The following is a 19,507-nucleotide window of genomic DNA, read 5'->3' as shown; positions in this document are numbered from 1 at the left end:
TGAGCCATGGCTGCTGAGCCTGTGTGTCCGGAGCCTGTGCTCCGCAACGGGAGAGGCCACAACAGTGAGAGGCCCGTGTACCACAAAAAAAAAAAAAAAAAAAAAAAAAAAAACTCCCAACAAACAAAACTCCAGGACCAGAGGGCTTCACTGGTGAATTATGCAAAACCTTCAAAGAAGAATTAATACCAACTCTTCTCAAACTCTTAGAAAAAAAAATAGAAAATGAGGGAATACTTCTAAACTCATTTTACAAGGCCAGCATTACCCTGATACCAAAACCAGACAAGACAACCACCAGGCAAGAAAATTATAGGACAACTTCCCTGATGTTCACAGATGCAAAAAACCTCAACAAAATATTAGCAAACCAAATTCAACGATACATTAAAAGGATCATACATCATGATCAATTGGAATTTATTCCAGAGATACGAGGATGGTTCAACATCCACAAATCAATCAATGTCCTATATCACATTAACAAACTGAAGGATAAAACTCATGTAATCGTCTCAATAGTTGCAGAAAAAGCATTTGACAGAATTCAATATCCATTTATCCAAAAGCTCTCACAAAAGTGGGTACAAAGGGACCACACCTCAATGTAATAAAGGCCATATATGACAAGCCCAGAGCTAATATCATACTCAATCGTGAAAAGCTAAAACATTTCCTCTAAGATCAGGAATAAGACAAGGTTGCCTACTCTCACAACTTTTTTTCAGCACAGTATGTGAAGTCCTAGCCACAGCAATCAAACAAGAAAAAGTAATCCAAACTGTAAAGGAATAAGTAAAACTGTCACTGTTTGCAGTGACATGACAGCATACATGGAAAATCCTAAAGACACTCCAAAAAATTACCAGAACTTGTCAATGAATTTGGTAAAGTTTTAGGATACAAAATTAATAAACACAAATCTGCTGCATTTCTATTCATGAACAATGAACTATCAGAACGAGAAATTAAGAAAACAGTCCCATTTACAATTGCATCAAAAAGAATAAAGTACCCAGGAATAAATCTAAGGAGGTAAAAGAACCGTAGTCAAAAAACTGTAAGACACTCAGGAAGGAAATCAAAGACTACACAAACAGATGGAAAGATATATTGTGCGCATATACTGAAAGAATTAATGTTGCTTAAATGACCACACTACCCACCTATAGATCCAATGCAATCCCTATCAAAATCCCAATGGCATTTTTCACAAAACTAAAACAATAATTCTAAAATTTGTACAGAAACACAAAAACTCTGAATAGCTAAAACATTCTTGAGAAAGAAGAACAAAGTTGGAGGTATCATGCGCCCTGATTTTAAACTATACTACAAAGCTACAGTAATCAAAACAGTATGGTACTGGCACAGAAACAGACACATAGATCAATGGAAAAGAATAGAAAGCCCAGAATGAACCCATACTTATATGGGCAATTAATCAAAAAGAGGTAGAAATATACAACGGAAAAAAGACAGCCTCTTCAACACATGATGTTGGGAAAACTGGACCGCTACATGCAAAACTGGACTACTCTCTTACACCATGCACAAAAAAATTCAAAATGGATTTAAGACTTGAATGTAAGACCTGAAACCATAAAACTTCTAGAAGAAAACAGGCAGTACACTCTGCCATTGGCCCTAGCAATATCTTTCTGGATATGACTCCTCAGGCAAGGGAAACAAAAGCAAAAGTAAACTAATGGGACTACATCAAACTAAAAAGCTTCTGCACAGTGAAGAAAACTATCAACAAAAGGATAAGGCTGCCCACTGAATAGGAGAAGACATTTACAAACAATATACCTGATAAGGGGTTAATATACAAACTATACGAAGAACTCATTTAACTCAACATCAAAACAAACAAACAACCCAATTAAAAAAATGAGCAGAGGATCTGAAGAGATATTTTTCCAAAAAAGACATTTAAATGGCCAACAGGCACATGAAAAGAAGCTCAACATCACTAATCATCAGGGAAATGCGAATCGAAACCACAGTGAGATAGATACCACCTCACACCTGTCAGAATGGCTATTATCATAAAGGCAACAAATAAAAAGTGTTGACAAGGATGTGGAGAAAAGAGAAGCCTTGTGCACCGTTTGTGGGAATGTAAATTGGTGCAACTACAATGGACAACAATACGGAGATGTCTCAAAAAATTAAATATAGAACTACCATATGATCCAGCAATTCCGCTTCTGGGTATTTATACAAAGAAAACAAAAACACCAATTAGTAAAGATATAAGTACCCCTATGTTCATTGCAGCATTATTTACAATTGCCAAAATACAAAAGCAACCTAAGTGCCCATCAATAAATGAATGGATAAAGAAGATGTGATAAATATAGTTACAGATATACACACACACACACACACACAAAATATTACTCAACTATAAAAAGGAATGAAATCTTGCTATTTGCAACAACATGGATGGACCTAGAGGGTATTATGTTAAGTGAAATAAGTCAGATAGAGAAAGACAAATACTATATGATTTCACTTATATATGGAATCTAAAAAGCGAAACAAATAAATAAACATAACTAAACATAAACAGAGTCAAAGATACAGAGAACAAACAGGTAGTTGCCAGTGGGGAGAAAAGTGGGAGGTGAGGGAGATTAAGAGGTACAAACAACCAGTTGCAAAAGAAATGAGTCAGGGCTAAAATATGACACAAATGAACCTATCTCCAAAACAGAAACAGACTCACAGACATAGAGAACAGACTTGTGGTTGCCAAGGGGGAGGGAGGGTGGGGAAGGAGGGATTGGGAGTTTGGGGTTAGCAGATGCAAACTATTATATATAGAATGGATAAACAACAAGGTCCTACTGTATAGCACAGGAAACTATATTCAGTATCCTGTGATAAACCATAATGGAAAAGAATTTTTAGAAGAATGTATGTATATGTATAACTGAATCACTTTGCCATACAGCAGAAATTAACACAACATTGTAAATCAACTATACTTCAATTAAAAAAATGAGTTATGGGTATGAAATGTACAGTGTGGGGAATATAGTCAGTAATTAGGTAACATTTTTGTATGGTAACAGATCATAACTAGATTTATTGTGATGATCATTTTGAAATGTATAGAAATATCAAATCACTATGTCGTATAACAGTAAGTAACACAATGTTGTAGGTCAAATCTACTTCAAAAACAAAGAAACAAACTCATAGGAAAAGATATCAGATTTGTGGTTATCAGAGGCAGGGGGTGTGGGGAGGGGGAATTGGCTAAAGGGGGTCAAAAGGCAGAAACCTCCAGTTATAAGATAAGTAAGTACTAGGGATGTAATGAACAACATGATAAAGATAATTAATACCGCTATATGTTAATATGGAAGTTAGAAGAGGAAACCCTAAGACTTCTCATCACGAGGAAAAAATATTTTTTCTATTTCTTAAATTTTGTATCAATATGAGATGATGCATGTTCACTGAACTTTCTGTGGTAATCATTTCCTGATATTTGTAAGTCAAACCATTATGCTGTACACTATACACTGCTCTATGTCAATTATATCTTAATAAAACTGGAGAAAAAAAAAGTGAAACACAGAATTACCACATGATCCAGCAATTTTACTCCTAGGCATATACGCAATGAATTGAAGCAGAGACTCGAACTCGTGTACACCTATCTTCTTAGCAGCACTATTCCCAATAGCCAAAAGGTGGAAGCAACTCAAATGCCCATCCACAGATGGAGGAACAAAATGTGGTATATACATACAATGGAATATTATTCAGCCTTAAAGAGAAAGGCAATTCAAACACATGCTACAACATGAATGAATCTTGAAGACATTATGCTAAATAAAGTAACAAGCCAGATACAAAAAGACAAATATTATGACTCCACTTATATGAGGTAACTAGACTAGTCAAAATCCTAAAAACAGAAAGTTAGTGGTTTCCAGGGGCTAGGGAAGAAAGGGGAGTTATCATTTAATAAGTACAGAGTTTCAGCTTGGGAAGATGAAGAGGCTCTGGAAATGGGTGGTGGTCATAACTGCACAACAGTGCGAATGTATTTAATGTCACTGAACCGTATACTTAAAACTGACTGAAATGGTAAAATGTATGTTATGCACAGTCTATTATAATATTAAAAAATTTTAAGTTTAATTTTTAAAAATTCTATGACCAAAAAAAAGTCCACCTACTCTATCTAGCAAATGAGTGCTGGATCAATCGTTCCAAAGTACCAAAAGTCCAGAAGATCATAATACCTGGTTGCCTGCCCCACACCCAGCTCTCTAGGATTGATTTGGCCCTATATGCAGGTGCAGGAGTTTCTTCCTCTTCTTTTTTCTCTTTGTCATTCAGATCTTCTTTCTTTGTTCCAATCTGCATATCAACACCATCATCTGGAAAATTTTTTAAAAATGTAAGTGTATAAATTGCTTTTTAAAATGTAACATCTCTTTGCCAGTCCCTCCCAGAAATGGAAAGGTTAAGTTACAACACACATCATTAGCTGACCATTTGATGGTTGGGAAAAAAAAATTACATGACTCATCAACATAACAGAAACAGTGTGATTTATTAAGTAATGAATAGCCCAGTGACCCTTTTAATTTAAAAAATTGATATTCAAATTGTTCTTTGAAGCATGTCTTCCAAAATATTCCAATTTCCTACTACATCTCACAACTAAGGAACTTAGTCTTTGATATTAACATTAATTGTTTTTATCCAGTGATTCCCAGCTGCTGTGTGTCCACGGGAAGGGAGGATGTGGAATAGGAGTATGAGTCAAAAATCATTTTCAACTCTATACGTTGCCCTACTCCACCACCAACTGAGAACCAGTGCTCCACAGGGCCACTGCCACTGATGGAGTATAATTCAGGAGCACTGCAATACAGCAGAAAACTGAGAACCACGACTTTAGGCCACTGACAAGTTTCAGTCAAGAAGTTAACAGATAACTAATATTAACATTGAGGTGTAAATGTGTCCTAGCCTAGAAAGCCCTTACTAAATGAACTATTTTCGAAATGACATAATTAGAAATATACAGTTGACCCTTGAACAACACGTGCAGTTGAAAATCCACACATAACTTATAATCAGCCCTCCACATCTGCAGTTCTCCCGAGTCCAGCAATTCCAACAACCAAGGATCATGCAGTGCTGCAGTATTTACGACTGAAAAAAAAGCCTGCTTATATGTGGACCTGTACAGTTCAAACCCATGTTGCTAGCGTCAACTGTACATCTAAATCTGTGAAAGAGAATGTATCATATCACAAACAATAAGGAGTATCTAAAAATACCTAAAACCAACAAGGGACAAAAGAAATTCCTACATTCTATAAGAAAAATATCAGATATCCAATAGAAGGAACCCCAAACAGCGAATGCTATAAAGAGATAATCAAATTCATATTTAGAAAAATATAAATTAAAATAATGATTACTTTACACTCACCAAATTCACAATTGTTAGAAAGCTAAAATATAAGCTCCAAAGCAGTAATTTTTTTTTTCTTTTTTCATCTGCTTTTGCTCTCTGATATATCCCCAATGCCTAGAACAATGCATGCCAGGGAATAAGCCCTCAATGATGAGTTCAATAACTAAATAATGCCAAGTGTCAGTAGAAATGTAGGGCTGGAGGCACAAATCTTCAGACACAGCTGGTGGGAGGGTGAACCCTGCAGCCTACCTGGAGAGCCATCTAGTACAGCTGAGTTACATGGACGGTCCTCCAGTTGCACCGAGGGGCTATGCCCACAGAGCTCTCACACAGGCCTGGGATTGGGAGGACGTGGAAGACAGAGACCCGCAGCAGTCTAATGACCCTGGACACAACTTAAAAATACAGTGCTTGGCTGCTGGTGGGAATGTAAATTGATACAGCCACTATGGAGAACAGTATGGAGGTTCCTTAAAAAACTACAAATAGAACTATCATATGACCCCACAATCCCACTACTAGGCATATACCCTGAGAAAACCATAATTCAAAAAGAGTCATGTACCAAAATGTTTATTGCAGCTCTACTTACGATAGCCAGGACATGGAAGCAACCCAAGTGTCCATCAACAGATGAATGGATAAAGAAAATGTGGCACATATATACAATGGAATATTACTCAGCCATAAAAAGAAATGAAACTGAGTTATTTGTAATGAGGTGGATGGACCTGGAGTCTGTCATACAGAGTGAAGTAAGTCAGAAGGAGAAAAACAAATACCGTATGCTAACACATATATATGGAATCTAAGAAAAAAAAAAAATGTCATGAAGAGTTTAGTGGTAGGACGGGAATAAAACACAGACCTACTAGAGCATGGACTTGAGGATATGGGGAGGGGGAAGGGTGGGCTGTGACGGTGTGAGAGAGTGGCATGGACGTATATACACTACCAAATGTAAATTAGATAGCTGGTGGGAAGCTGCCGCATAGCACAGGGAGTTCACCTCTGTGCTTTGTGACCACCTAGAGGGGTGGGAGGGGGAGGGTGAGAGGGAGGGTGACACAAGAGGGAAGAGATATGGGAACATATGCATGTGTATAACTGATTCACTTTGTTGTAAAGGAGAAACTAACACACTATTGTAAAACAGTTATACTCAAATAAAGATGTTAAAAAAAAAATACAGTGCTTGGGCTAAAGAACCACACACACTCCATGTACACAAACTTACAATGCATGCACATTGTACAACAGTATGTTTTAAATGGCACAAAAACAAATACATTACAAAGAAAACACCTAAAAATATGGATTTGGAAATGGTGTGCCAGGAACTGACAAGTGTAATTAACTCAAGCCTCTGTCCCTGAGGCCCAAGAAAAGGCCCCTGTCAACCAGTACACCTCATGTGTAGCATTCTTTCAACCTCCTGCAACAGCTATGGTTAACAGTACCTCCTCCATTTACAGAAATATCCAGGGAGTTCCCTGGCGGTCCAGTGGTTGGGACTCTGTGCTCTTACTGCCGAGGGCCCAGGTTCAGTCCCTGGTCGTGGAACTGAGATCCCACAAGTCGCGAGGCACAGCCCAAAAGAAAAAAAATAAAATAAAAAAGATATATCCAACAAGCTCCTGGGCATTAAATATAGATTTTTTTGTAATGTGTACTTTTCAAACATTACAGATGTAAAACCACACAGCACCTCTAAATTAAGTACAGATTTGCTTGAAGTCATAGAAAAAGTCAGGCTCAGAATCAGGTTCTCAACCCTTATCATACATCAGAAGCAGGGGGTGAGGGACACACACACACACACACACACGTACACACACATAAACACATACACACACATTTTTAATACCAAGCCTCAGTTCTAACACCAGAGATTCTGATTCAGTTGGTCTAGGGCATGGCCTGGGCACCAGCATTTTTAAGTTCCCAGATATTCCTAATATTCCGCCAGGTTTAAGGACCATTGGCATAGAAGGTAAAACCTTAATAAGACAATGCAAATTCAACTGACCAAACAAGCAATGGCTATTTTAGGTATCATAGGCACTCTCACTGTAACAAATTAAGGTCATGGAGAAGTAAATAAATCTTTTTAAAAAGATAAGACAAGTGAGAGAAAGGCCAAATAACTTTGGCACTTCTGTTTTTCACAAATTGTTCATCTTTTCACTAAAACTTGAATCATGAAATAATCATTACTGAGTTTTGTGACTAAGAAGAGAGATTTGTTAATTTTTGTTTTTTTCACAAGTGTGAGAGAAGTGTCCAGGCTTGGCAACCTGATTATCGGAATTCAATCTTTTTACAAGCAATGAAGCATTGCTTATTGTCTCTTAGCTCCAGTTCCATCCTCAGTAAAGCTCAGAAGCTCACCTCCAGCCTGCTTTGCGACCAGGGAGTACCAGCGTCTGTGTGGGGGACTTGGCCACAGCTCCCATGTCGCCCCCTTCGAGCCTCATCAAGGCAAAGACAAACAGACCGGACTGGCTGTGGATCCCAACCCTGGGGAGGTTGACTGGCATTCCCTGGAAGAAGAGGTGGGCCATCAGGACCCCAAATCTTCCCTGTAACCACCCAGGAGATCCTCACTATGAGTGACTGGACAGGGACAGGAACTGAAAGCCTGGGCTTTATCTGGCTAGAAATCTAAACTACTGGGGAATGTGGAGGAGGGGGAGGAGGGAGAGAGGGGCACAGAGGGAGAAGAAGGGTACACTTTGGGAAAAGGCAAGGCTGCAGCGGAGGACGGCGTCCATGCATCCACCTCTGGGCTGGAGGTCCAGTACTCTCCCACTACACCACTCTGCTGCCTCTGTCACAACGAAGATCCTGACTCCCAAGGTGGTAGAGAAAACACCCAGGGCAGCCACGGGCACAGCAAAGTGGTTAACTCAAGCCCAATGTAAGCCCAGGATCCTTAAACCCTATAAAGTAACCTTAGCCATGGGGAGTCCCCTTACCCTGACAATACTGAAGCTTTCTGGAGAAAAACAAATTAAATTTGAAACAAAGGTCCACAATTTAACCCAAGTGGAACTCCAAAGTTTACTTCAAGAACTTATACAATGGGCTTCCCTGGTGGCGCAGTGGTTGAGAATCCGCCTGCCGATGCAGGAGACACGGGTTCGTGCCCTGGTCCGGGAAGATCCCACATGCCGCGGAGCAACTAAGCCCGTGAGCCATGGCCGCTGGGCCTGCGCGTCCGGAGCCTGTGCTCCGCAACGGGAGAGGCCACAACAGTGAGAGGCCCGCATACCGCAAAAAAAAAAAAAAAAAAAAGAACTTATACAATAAGAAGACAAAGGGCTTTGGTGCCACTATGACACAGGTTCTGAATTAACTTAAGTATCTGCTGAAAGGTACCAACTGGCAAACCTTCATGAATTTAAATCCATACTGGGGCTCAAATTACAGGTATAGCTGGGGATCCCACTAAATCTAAACAAGGCAGCCCATATAACCTTAGGGGAATTACTACATATACTCTAGAAGACAAATAAATCTCCTTCGCCTTAACCATCACAACTATTATTGCCTTGTCTAAACTCCCCATGGTCACAGCACCCACTGCCCTAAAATATCCCATAGTGGGCATGGACACTGACACAATGAGTAATAAATTAAAATTAAACTAAGTGGGACTTCCCTAGTGGTGCAGTGAGTGGTTAAGAATCTGCCTGCCAATGCAGGGGACTCAATTTCAAGCCCTGATCCAGGAAGATCCCACATGCCATGAAGCAACTAAGCCTGTGTGCCACAACTACTGAGCCTGCGCTCTAGAGCCAGAGAGCCACAACTACCGAAGCCCGCGCGCCTAGAGCCCATGCTTCGCAACAAAAAGCAGCCACTGCAATGAGAAGCCTGCGCACCGCAATGAAGAATATCCCCCGCTCGCCACAACTAGAGAAAGGCCGCATGCAGCAACAAAGACCCAACGCAGCCAATAAATAAATAAATAAAATTTTTAAAAAAGTTAAACTAAGTATTTAGCAATTACAAATTGGCTTGACAAACACAGGACCTGTTTATGGGTTGAGTCGTATCCTCCCAAAAGATGTTCAAGTCCTAGCCTCCGGTACCTGGGAATGTGACCTTATTTATAAAACTAAGGTCTTTGAAGATAATCAAATTAAAATCAGGTCATTAGCGTGGGCCCTAATCCAACGTGACTGTTGTCCTTACAAAAAGAGGAAATCTAAGCACAGAAAGATATGCAGGAAAGACAAAATGAAGACACGGGGAGAATATGACCATCTACAAGCCAAGGAGAATGCCTTGGAACAGAGCCTTCTTCTCACAGCCCTCCGAAGAAAACCATCCTGCCGTCACCCTGATTTTGGACCTGCAGGGTCCAGAGCTGTGAGACAACACATTTCTGTTGTTTAAACCACCTAGTCAGTGGTACTTGTTACAGCATCCCTAGGGGATTAATACAGATACGCCCCTCTTAGCACCCTCAGAGACTCCTTCACTAAAGAGGCTTCAGCAACCTTCTCTCATGCCCCCTGGGGTCTCTGGACCACATATGACTAGCTGTTGCCCTGGGGCTTCAGATGCAAGAAACTGCCCTTCTCAGCCCTGCACTATACTGTAGCTCATTAGCGTGGAAACTGCTGGTCATGAGCTTTCCTGAGAACAGAGGCTGGCCCCAGGTGCACATTTTTACAAATCCTTGGGACACAGCCTTTTAGAGTTGCTCTTTTTGGGCTCAAGGACCCTAGGAATCTCTACCCTCACAGATACCCAAAATATAAATCAAAGTCTCTACATATATTAAGACCACACTATGAGGCCTCAACTGCCTTATCCTTGTAAGGACGAGGACACTCCTTAACCCCTTTTGAGCTCCAGACACACTGACAGTGACCAAGGCGCTCACTCTGCTTCTCAGAGCACACATGCGGGGCTCTTAGAGAAGGCGTCCAATGATACTTCTGTCTCCCCTATAGGGGAGGCAGCAAGTTTACTGAGAAGCATAAGAAACTCCTCAAAGAACTCCTATTTAAGTTACAATGTGGCAAATGGAATTTTGTCACTATTGCCACAAGCACTGAGCAACAGAAACTCACGCACCCTGGGGAGGCACACTCCCCCACACCAATGGCACACGGATCGCTCAATCACCTGTATCAACAATAACAGAGGAGACTTGTACAGTTCATGCTTTTGACAACCACCTCCCCGTGCGGTCCTCCCTCTCCTGGGCAATGCCAACTCACTTCCTGGGGGCATTCTGCTCCTCCCTAAAAGTCACGGTCATCACCAAAGTTTAAACTGATGTCATAGCATCAGAAGGCCAACTGTGGTATAAGGCCTGAAAGTAACGTTCTACATTTTTAAAGTGCTGAAACAAAACCACTACCAATCAGAATGCTGTATGTAACAAAAATATCCATCATTCTCAAACGAAGAAAAACTAAGAGAATCTGGGCTTCCCTGGTGGCGCAGTGGTTGAGAGTCTGCCTGCCGATGCAGGGGACACGGGTTCGTGCCCCGGTCCGGGAGGATCCCACATGCCACGGAGCGGCTGGGCCTGTGAGCCATGGGCGCTGAGCCTGCACGTCCGGAGCCTGTGCTCCGCAACGGGAGAGGCCACAACAGTGAGAGGCCCGTGTACCGCAAAAAAAAAAAAAAAAAAAACAAAGAGAATCTGTAGTCAGCAGACCTGTTCTAATAGAATTACTAAAGGAAGGTCTTATGATAAGAGAAACAATACCAGAAGGAAATCTGGAACAACCAGAATAAAGAATGAGTAACAGCAATGGCATATACCTGAATAAGTGATCAACATTTCATATAACGCACCACCCAACAACAGCAGAACAGGCATTCTCTCTAAAGTACACACTGAATACTCACCAAGACAGACCACATCCCCAAAAAGTAGGACTTAAGTAGAGGGGACAAAAAGGAAGCAGCTAATGGAAAATGAAAATAAGCTTACATGTACTATACAAAGTATCTGGCCAAACAACAGGGCATTATCCTTTTTAATCCTTACAAACAATTACTCAAGGAGGCAGGCTTTTGTCTCCCATTCACAGATGAGGAAGAAACTGTACCTCACAGTGCAGCCCAGCCACAGAGCTCGGGTTAGAACACGGTGCTGGCTCTAACTGCTAGGCCCTGCTCACCAGTGGGGTCCACCTATAAGGCTGGGAGCAAACTCCAGCCCAAGGCTGGTTTATGTATGGTCCAAAAGCTAAGAAAAGATTTTATGTTCTTAAATGATTGAAAAGTAATCAAAAGAAGAATAATATTTTGTGATGAAAACATTATAAAAACTTCATATGTCAGTGTGCACTTAGTTTTGTGTATGGCTGCTTTGGCACAACTGCAGGGTTCCATAATTACCAAATAGTTAGGGTCCCCAAAGCTTAAAATATTTACTACCTGGTCCTTTAGAGAAAGTTTGCAACCCCTGATGTGCACCTTGCTGTAAATTTTACAAATAAAAAAAAAAACTCAAAATGCTCATTTAAATACCAGCCATATCATCTCTCATCCAGGGTGAAAACCTTTGACAATTCACCAGGAAGCAGACAAGAAGCATCACTAAGCACACCTCAGGTGTTACTCTCAGGAGCACACATGGGAACATTTACAATAGCAAAGGCAGGAGGAAGTCACGAGGATGCAAAAACCACCAAGAAGAGCTCCACAAGCAACTCCAAGACAACACGCACAGTACCTCCAGTATTTGTCAGCTCTCCTTTTCATCAACGCAAGGCTCAAAGTTTACAGAGAGAAAACAAACAGAACATGAACTGTTATGGAACACCCACACATCACAGATTATGGAAAGCTGCAGACAGGGGGTAGCGGGGTAGCTGACCTTCCTGAGGTTCCAGGGCAAAACCCTGAAGGAGACAAGCAGTTTCCAGGAAATGGAACCAGGACTGGATAACTTTAACACATTCCTGTCAGTTGCAGTGAGTAGGTTTTTTACAACCACCCAATGAGATTTCCACTCAAAGCACTGTCTCCAGGACCTACAGAAAGAGGAGTGCCAAGGCAGAAAGGCTTGGGGCCCAGGGGCCACAGCAAAATAGAGGTAGGAGGCACCTCTTCCGTGCAGCTCCCCACAGGTGGGTCGGGGCCACAGCTGGAGGGGCGCTCCTGGAACAGCCCAGGGCCACCATCAGGGAGACCTGCATTCTACTGTTCAACAAGGTCCAACTGTGTTTTGAAGAAAGCTTATTCACTAACATATGCTTCTCAAAAAACAGACTGTAGTAAAAAACTACGGGTATCTAAGTGTATTAGCGAGGATTCTCTACAGAAACAGAGCAGGGGTGTGCAGCAGAGGTGGGTGGAGTATGTGCATGCTGAGGGTGGTGAGGGAAACATTTATTTTAAGGAATTGGCTTCCACAATTGTGGGGATTCAATGCCAAAATCTGCAGGGCAAGCCAGCAGGCTGAAGACCCAGGGAACAGCTGATGTTACAGTTTGAGTCCAAAGGCAATCTGGAGGCAGGATTCCTTCTTGCTGGAGGGAGGTCAGTCTTCTCTCTATTCAGGCTCTTCGACTGATTGGACGAGGCCCACCCACATTACAAAGGGTAATCTGCTTTACTCAAAGTCCATGCATTTATTTATTTAAAAAAATAAATAAATTTATTTATTTTTTTAAAAAAATAAATTTATTTATTTTTGGCTGTGTTGGGTCTTCATTGCTGTGCGCGGGCTCTCTCCAGTTGCAGTGAGCGGAGGCTACTCTTCGTTGCAGTGTGCGGGCCTCTCATTGCGGTGGCTTCTCTTGTTGTGGAGCATGGGCTATAGGCACGTGGGCTTCAGTAATTGTGACACATGGGCTCAGTAGTCGTGGCGCACAAGCTTAGTTGCTCCATGGCATGTGGGATCTTCCCAGACCAGGGTCCGAACCTGTGTCCCCTGCATTGGCAGGAGGATTCTTAACCACTGCGCCACCAGGGAAGCTCCAAAGTCCATGGATTTAAATGTGAATCTCATCCAAAAAGTCACCTTCACAGAACTATGTGGAATATTACTTGATCTAATAAATACCTGGCTTAGCAAACTTGATACATGAAATTAACCATTACACTAAAGGTCCCAATTAATCAAACATTAGCTAAAAAGAGATACAGTATATGTTTTTATATGACATTGAAATTTTTTTTCTATTTACAAAGAAGTACAAGTATAATTTTAAGAGATTTTAGGTGTGAAAACTTTCTAATGGAACACAAACACAGAAGTGGCCATTCAAATTTCCCTTGACTCCACTGTATTATAAAGATACAGTGCAATAGTTATTATGTCTAGCTCATTTGATTAGGGATGTAGTGCTGGTAACATGGCAACTTCACAAACAATGCAAAGATTTTAGGAGCAGATTAAGGAAAAAAGATGCCTATATTCATTTAACTGAAAAATTTAATTCTCACATGAGAAATAAAGTGATCCATCAAGTCGATAATAGGATTTTTTTTTTTTGGCCATGCGGTGTGGCTTATGGGATTTCAGTTCCCCAGCCAGGGATCAAACTCGGGGCTCCAGCAGTGAGAGCACCGAGTCCTAACCACTGGACTGCCAGGGAATTCCCAATAAATGGGATTTTAAAAGATGGAGAAATAAAATTAAGGAAGACCTCTCAACAGGCATGAATAGAGTTAAAAAGCTGAAAGCATCCACCTGAGTGACACATAAAAGGGAACTCATCTTTAGTGGCCCATCCTCCACTGGGGAACTGGTACAGCCCTAATCAGCCTGAAGCCATGACAAGACAACTCACTAACTCATGAAGCAAACAAATTCTGATTGGATCCCTCCTGTATATACAGTACTCTGCCAGGTGCTGGGGGTACCAGGGTGAAATAACAGAGCCTGTCCTCAGGGCTCAAGGCGGATACAGCGCTGTTACAGGCAGGGCGAGGGACATGAGAGTAAACGCAGGGGCCCCGGCTCCTCAACTCAGGAACCCTCCCTGGCAGCTCTTGCATCGCTCTGTTGTTTTCTTCATACCTGTTTTCTTCCCACTGCCGTTGGTATATAAGCTCCAGGAAAGAAGGAGCCACGCCTGGATCATTCACCACCACATCCTAGCGCCAGAAACCACCCTCACCAACAGCCGGATGAGTCCGTGAATCAATGAGCAAATGAATGAAGGGCCCCCATGCTACACAACTCACTCAGTCTCCCCTGAGGAGCAGGCATCCCTGGGACTGCAGTGTGGAGAAGGATCTGGAAGCTCCGATCCACAGAGCTGCCCACAATGACCCATGGGCAAAGCAGCCTGGCTGCAGTCTGGGCTGTGCTTCCTACCCACCCATTGGTCTCTCCTCGAATCAGTGGAGCTGGGCCCAGGAGGGGTCAATTTACTGACTTCAAAAAAGGATAAAATAGGGCTTCCCTGGTGGCGCAGTTGTTAAGAGTCTGCCTGCCGATGCAGGGGACACAGGTTCGTGCCCCAGTCTGGGAAGATCCCACATGCCGCAGAGCAGCTGGGCCCGTGAGCCATGGCCGCTGAGCCTGCGCGTCCGGAGCCTGTGCTCCGCAACAGGAGAGGCCACAACAGTGAGAGGCCCGCGTACCGCAAAAAAAAAAAAAAAAAAAAAAAAAAAAAGGATAAAATAAAGTCAAGCCAGAGACTGAGGGTTAGACTCTAAATGCTGTACCGTTTCACATTTTTTGTACACTTCTAAATTCTGGTGTACCTCACATCCTAGAAGGCTTTAATTTCTATTGAAAATAAAGTGTGTATGTTTCATACATGCACTTATATGCCCGTAAGTTACCTCTGGAAAGATACTAATAATAGTAATAATACCCCTGAGAAGGAAGAAAAAAAAAAAAAAAGGTGGTAACTGAAGAATAGCACTGGGAAGGAACTCACTCTTCACTGAAAGCTCTGTGTTAGCTTTTGAACGCTATAAGCTAGGCATGCAATATAAGTATTTATTAATAAGATAAAAACGTTTAAAACTTCCAACACTGAATTTAAAAATAAATATGTGATATAAAACATTTGTATTCATTCCTGCTGCAACTCCCTTAATCAAAAACAGGAGTTCCAGTCTCTCAGGCAGGCATGTCCCTTCACAAGCTGATTTAACACAGGAACATGGGACATCCTTTATCCTAGGTACTGGCACCTCCTATGTGCCAGGCACTGTGCTCAGTGACAGGGACTCAGGGGGACAGGACACTGACACTCCCGCCTGCACCTGAACAACCACCGTGAGAATCACAAACCCTTAAATAGCACAAACTGGGAGCCAGGCACTGTTCTGCACATGTCATAATCAACTCATTAATCAACTCAGTAACCCTATGAAGTAGGTGTTTCATCAATTCAGAGATGAACCTTTTGCAAATTTCAGCATGTCAAGGGCTTCCCTGGTGGCGCAGTGGTTGAGAATCCGCCTGCCGATGCAGGGGACACGGGTTCGTGCCCTGGTCCGGGAAGATCCCACATGCCGCAGAGCGGCAGGGCCCGTGAGCCATGGCCGCTGAGCCTGTGCGTCCAGAGCCTGTGCTCCGCAATGGGAGAGGCCACAACAGTGAGAGGCCCGCGTACCACAAAAAAAAAAAAATTTCAGCATGTCAAATTGATATGCATCAGATTCATGGGCAGCACATTCTCTCCTGGTGATAAATACCACTTCTTACTACTGAGGCATCTTAGCCTTGCTTTAATGCATTTCTTGCCACCCAGACAGTGCTCAGGGCATGCATCTCACCCAGAGCCTTGGGCTGGTAAGGAGAGCTCCCCCTCTGCTGTGGCCCCTAGGTCTGTGTGCCTCATCATCTCACAAGCCAACTGCAAGGCCAGACACCAAAATGCTGACCGGATTCGTCTGAGGTTGGATAAAACTGTGGTGGAGCTTTGGATGATTAAAAATAACTCAGGTGCTCACTTTGGCAGCACATATACTAAAATGGTAACGATACAGGGAAGATTAGCATGGCCCCTGCACAAGGATGACACACAAATTCGTGAAGTGTTCTTATACATTTTGTGCCCTTCCCCACCATCTTGACATCCTCTGCTGATTAACACACACACACACACACACACACACACACACACACTTCAGACTCATTCAACAGAAAACCCTACGGAGCCAGCAGATTCTTGATATCAGTACCCTTCATTGTATTTGTATATTTTCTTACCTCTGCAAGGAACTATTAACTATGAAGTCTATTAAATCTAGTGGTACTCCTATTCTCCTATTTATTAAAGAATAATAAAAACTTACATAATCTAAAAAAATGGAAATCAAGAATCCCCGGAAAAGAAAGAAACTTCTGATACTTCAAAGAGTGGCCAGCCTTTTGAGGGGGAAAAAAAATATCTCTCAGAAATGGACTATATATAAAATAGATAATAAGAACATACTGTAAAGCACAGGGAACTCTATTCAGTACTCTGTAATGACCTATATAGGAATAGAATCTAAAAAAGAGTGAATATATGTGTAACTGACTCACTTTGCTGTACAGTAGTAACTAAGACAACATCCAATAAAAAACAATTAATTAAAAACACTCGCAGAAATGGAACCCTTGTGCATTATCAGTGGGAGTGTAAATTGGTACTGCCATTATGCAAAACACTACTGAGGCTCCTCAAAAAAATTAAAAATAGAACTACTATATGATCTAGGATTCCCACTCCTGGGTAAATATCCAAAGAAAATGAAATCACTATCTCAGAAAGATATGTGCATACCCATATTCACTGCAACATTATTCATAAAAGCCAAGACACAGAAACAACCTAACTATGCATCAACGGATGAATGGATAAAGAAAACGTGTATGTACACACACACAAACACACATACACAGGCACTCTCACACAATGGAATACTATTCAGCCATAAAAAGAAGAAGAAAATCCTGCCATTTAGAACACCATAGTTGACTAGGACATTACACTAAGTGAATTTTTTTTTTTTTTTTTGCGGTACGCAGGCCTCTCACTGTTGTGGCCTCTCCCGTTGCGGAGCACAGGCTCCGGACGCGCAGGCTCAGCGGCCATGGCTCACGGGCCCAGCCGCTCCACGGTATGTGGGATCTTCCCGGACCAGGGTACAAACCCGTGTCCCCTGCATCGACAGGCGGACTCTCAACCACTGCACCACCAGGGAAGCCCCACTAAGTGAAATTAACTCAGACAGACTATATGATCCACTTACATGTAGAATCTAAAAAGGCTTCAACATAGAGAATAGATTGGTGGTTGCCAGGAGCTGCACGCGTCGGAGACATCAGTCAAAGAGTACAAACTTCCAGTTATAAGAAAAATAAGTTATGGGGATGTAATGTACAACACGGTGACTACAGTTAACCACAGAGTCCTGTACACTTGAAAGCTGCTAAGAGAGTAACTGTAAATGTTCTCACCACACATCAAAAAATGGTAATTATGTGAAGGGATGGACGTATTAACTAACCTTATTGTGGTAATCATTTCATTTGCTATGTATATCAAATCATCACACTATACATCTTAAACTTAAACTTATGTTAATTACATCTCGATAACTATGGAAGGAAAAACATCTCTCAGAAACTAACTTAGAGGCACCTTTACATTTAGAATTTAAATTCACATACTCCAGATGAACCCTTGGATAAATCAGACTGACCTGGTAACTCTGGTTAAAAATGGCTCTACGCCCATTCCCCGATGCGCTAGCAGTGTAGCATATAACACAGCATATACAGGATTTCTAAGCCTTGGGTTTGTTTTCTCAAGGAGAGCTTAGTTAATCTGAATTTTCTCAACTGTCTACGTGAGTTTCACTCAGAAAGTTGACATAACTTCCACGTGTAAGACTGAAAATATAAGATTACAAACTCACTCTAATTGAATTATAAAATTCTGACAAGCTTTTTTATATCAATAAAAATCATATTGTTCTGTTGTGTATTACCTTAAAAGCAACGTTCAAATCTTTCATTAACTTACAGTGGCCCCAATATTAAACTGATTTAATCAATAGCTAATCTGTGAACCCCTGTCCAAATGCTAAGAGAAAATAACTAGATCATCAGTCACCAAGCACAGGTTAACAAATAAATGCACACATGCCTTTGCCTCTTATTGTTACTGCATGGCAGTATTCAAAACCGCCTTTGCGCCTCTTAATGAACACATTCTTCTTGCTTATTAAACATGTAAAATGGGACCCTTATAATGTGGACCCCAGAGCTCTGCTAAAATGCTCTAACACCTACTTCCCATTTTTTTATCTGTGGTATAATAAAAATATGTATTTGGTCTTTGCTCTAGGTTCCTGGTACAGAGCTCCTAAAACCCTTGGAATTTACTGAGGAGTGTCTTTTGATACTCATAACAAGCCCCTTTCCACTGTACCTGAGTTTATGCTAATGAGCTGATTCAGCATGGGGCCTCTAGATAGCTTCATGATGTGGGCTGGATACCAGGAGGACCAAACAGTGATTAGAGGCCGAGAACTATCAGGCCCACCCCCTAACCTCCAGAGAGAGGTGGGCTGAGATTAAATTATAAAATCTCTTGAACAACAGAATTCGGGGAGATTCCAGGTTGGTGAACACATAGGTGTGCTGGGAGGGTGGAGGGCCCAGGGGAGGCATGGAAGCTCTGAGCTCCTTCCCCGAAACCTTGCCCTCTGCATCTCTTCCATTTGGCTGTTCCTGAGCTGTATTCTTTAAAATAAACCAACGAAGTGTTTTCCTGCATTCTGTGAGTTGTTCTAGTGAATTACTGAAACTGAGAGGGTCATGGTAACCTCTGAATTTGTGGTCAGCCACGCAGAAGTGGGAGTAGTCTGGGAACCCCATTTGAGGCTGGCATCTGAAGCGGAGGTAGTCTTGCGGGACCAAGCCCTTAATTTGTGGGGCCTGAGCTAACTCCAGTAGCTAAGTGTCGGAAGTGGGTTGAATTATTAGCTATCTAGTTGGTGCTGGAGAATTACAGAAGTGGTGTGGAACCACTATCAGAATTAGAGGCTACTTAATTTAGATAAAAGTCATAATTAACATGGATGGTTGAGATTAAACCAGAAAGA

General features: G+C 41.8%; 1 protein-coding gene and 1 non-coding gene across 10 annotated transcripts in view; one reads left to right on the top strand and one right to left on the bottom strand.

Moving 5' to 3' along the window:
* The window catches only part of HERC2 (HECT and RLD domain containing E3 ubiquitin protein ligase 2), a 227,472-nt gene that overhangs the window by 190,395 nt on the left and 17,570 nt on the right, over nt 1-19,507 (bottom strand). For all 9 annotated transcript variants that reach the window (XM_067025765.1, XM_067025770.1, XM_067025766.1 and 6 more), the window contains one exon: nt 4,269-4,406. In XM_067025765.1, coding sequence (XP_066881866.1) covers nt 4,269-4,406 — 138 coding nt within the window. The remainder of the gene's footprint in view (nt 1-4,268; nt 4,407-19,507) is intronic.
* Nucleotides 16,353-16,459, top strand: LOC131751778 (U6 spliceosomal RNA). The gene has a single exon (XR_009334335.1). It is a non-coding gene; the product is annotated as a U6 spliceosomal RNA (small nuclear RNA).

The sequence above is a fragment of the Kogia breviceps genome, chromosome 2 (assembly GCF_026419965.1).
Source record: "Kogia breviceps isolate mKogBre1 chromosome 2, mKogBre1 haplotype 1, whole genome shotgun sequence".
NCBI classification, from domain to species: Eukaryota; Metazoa; Chordata; class Mammalia; order Artiodactyla; family Physeteridae; genus Kogia; species Kogia breviceps.
Note: the sequence above shows the minus strand (reverse complement) of the source record. Positions and strands in the feature narration are given on the sequence as shown.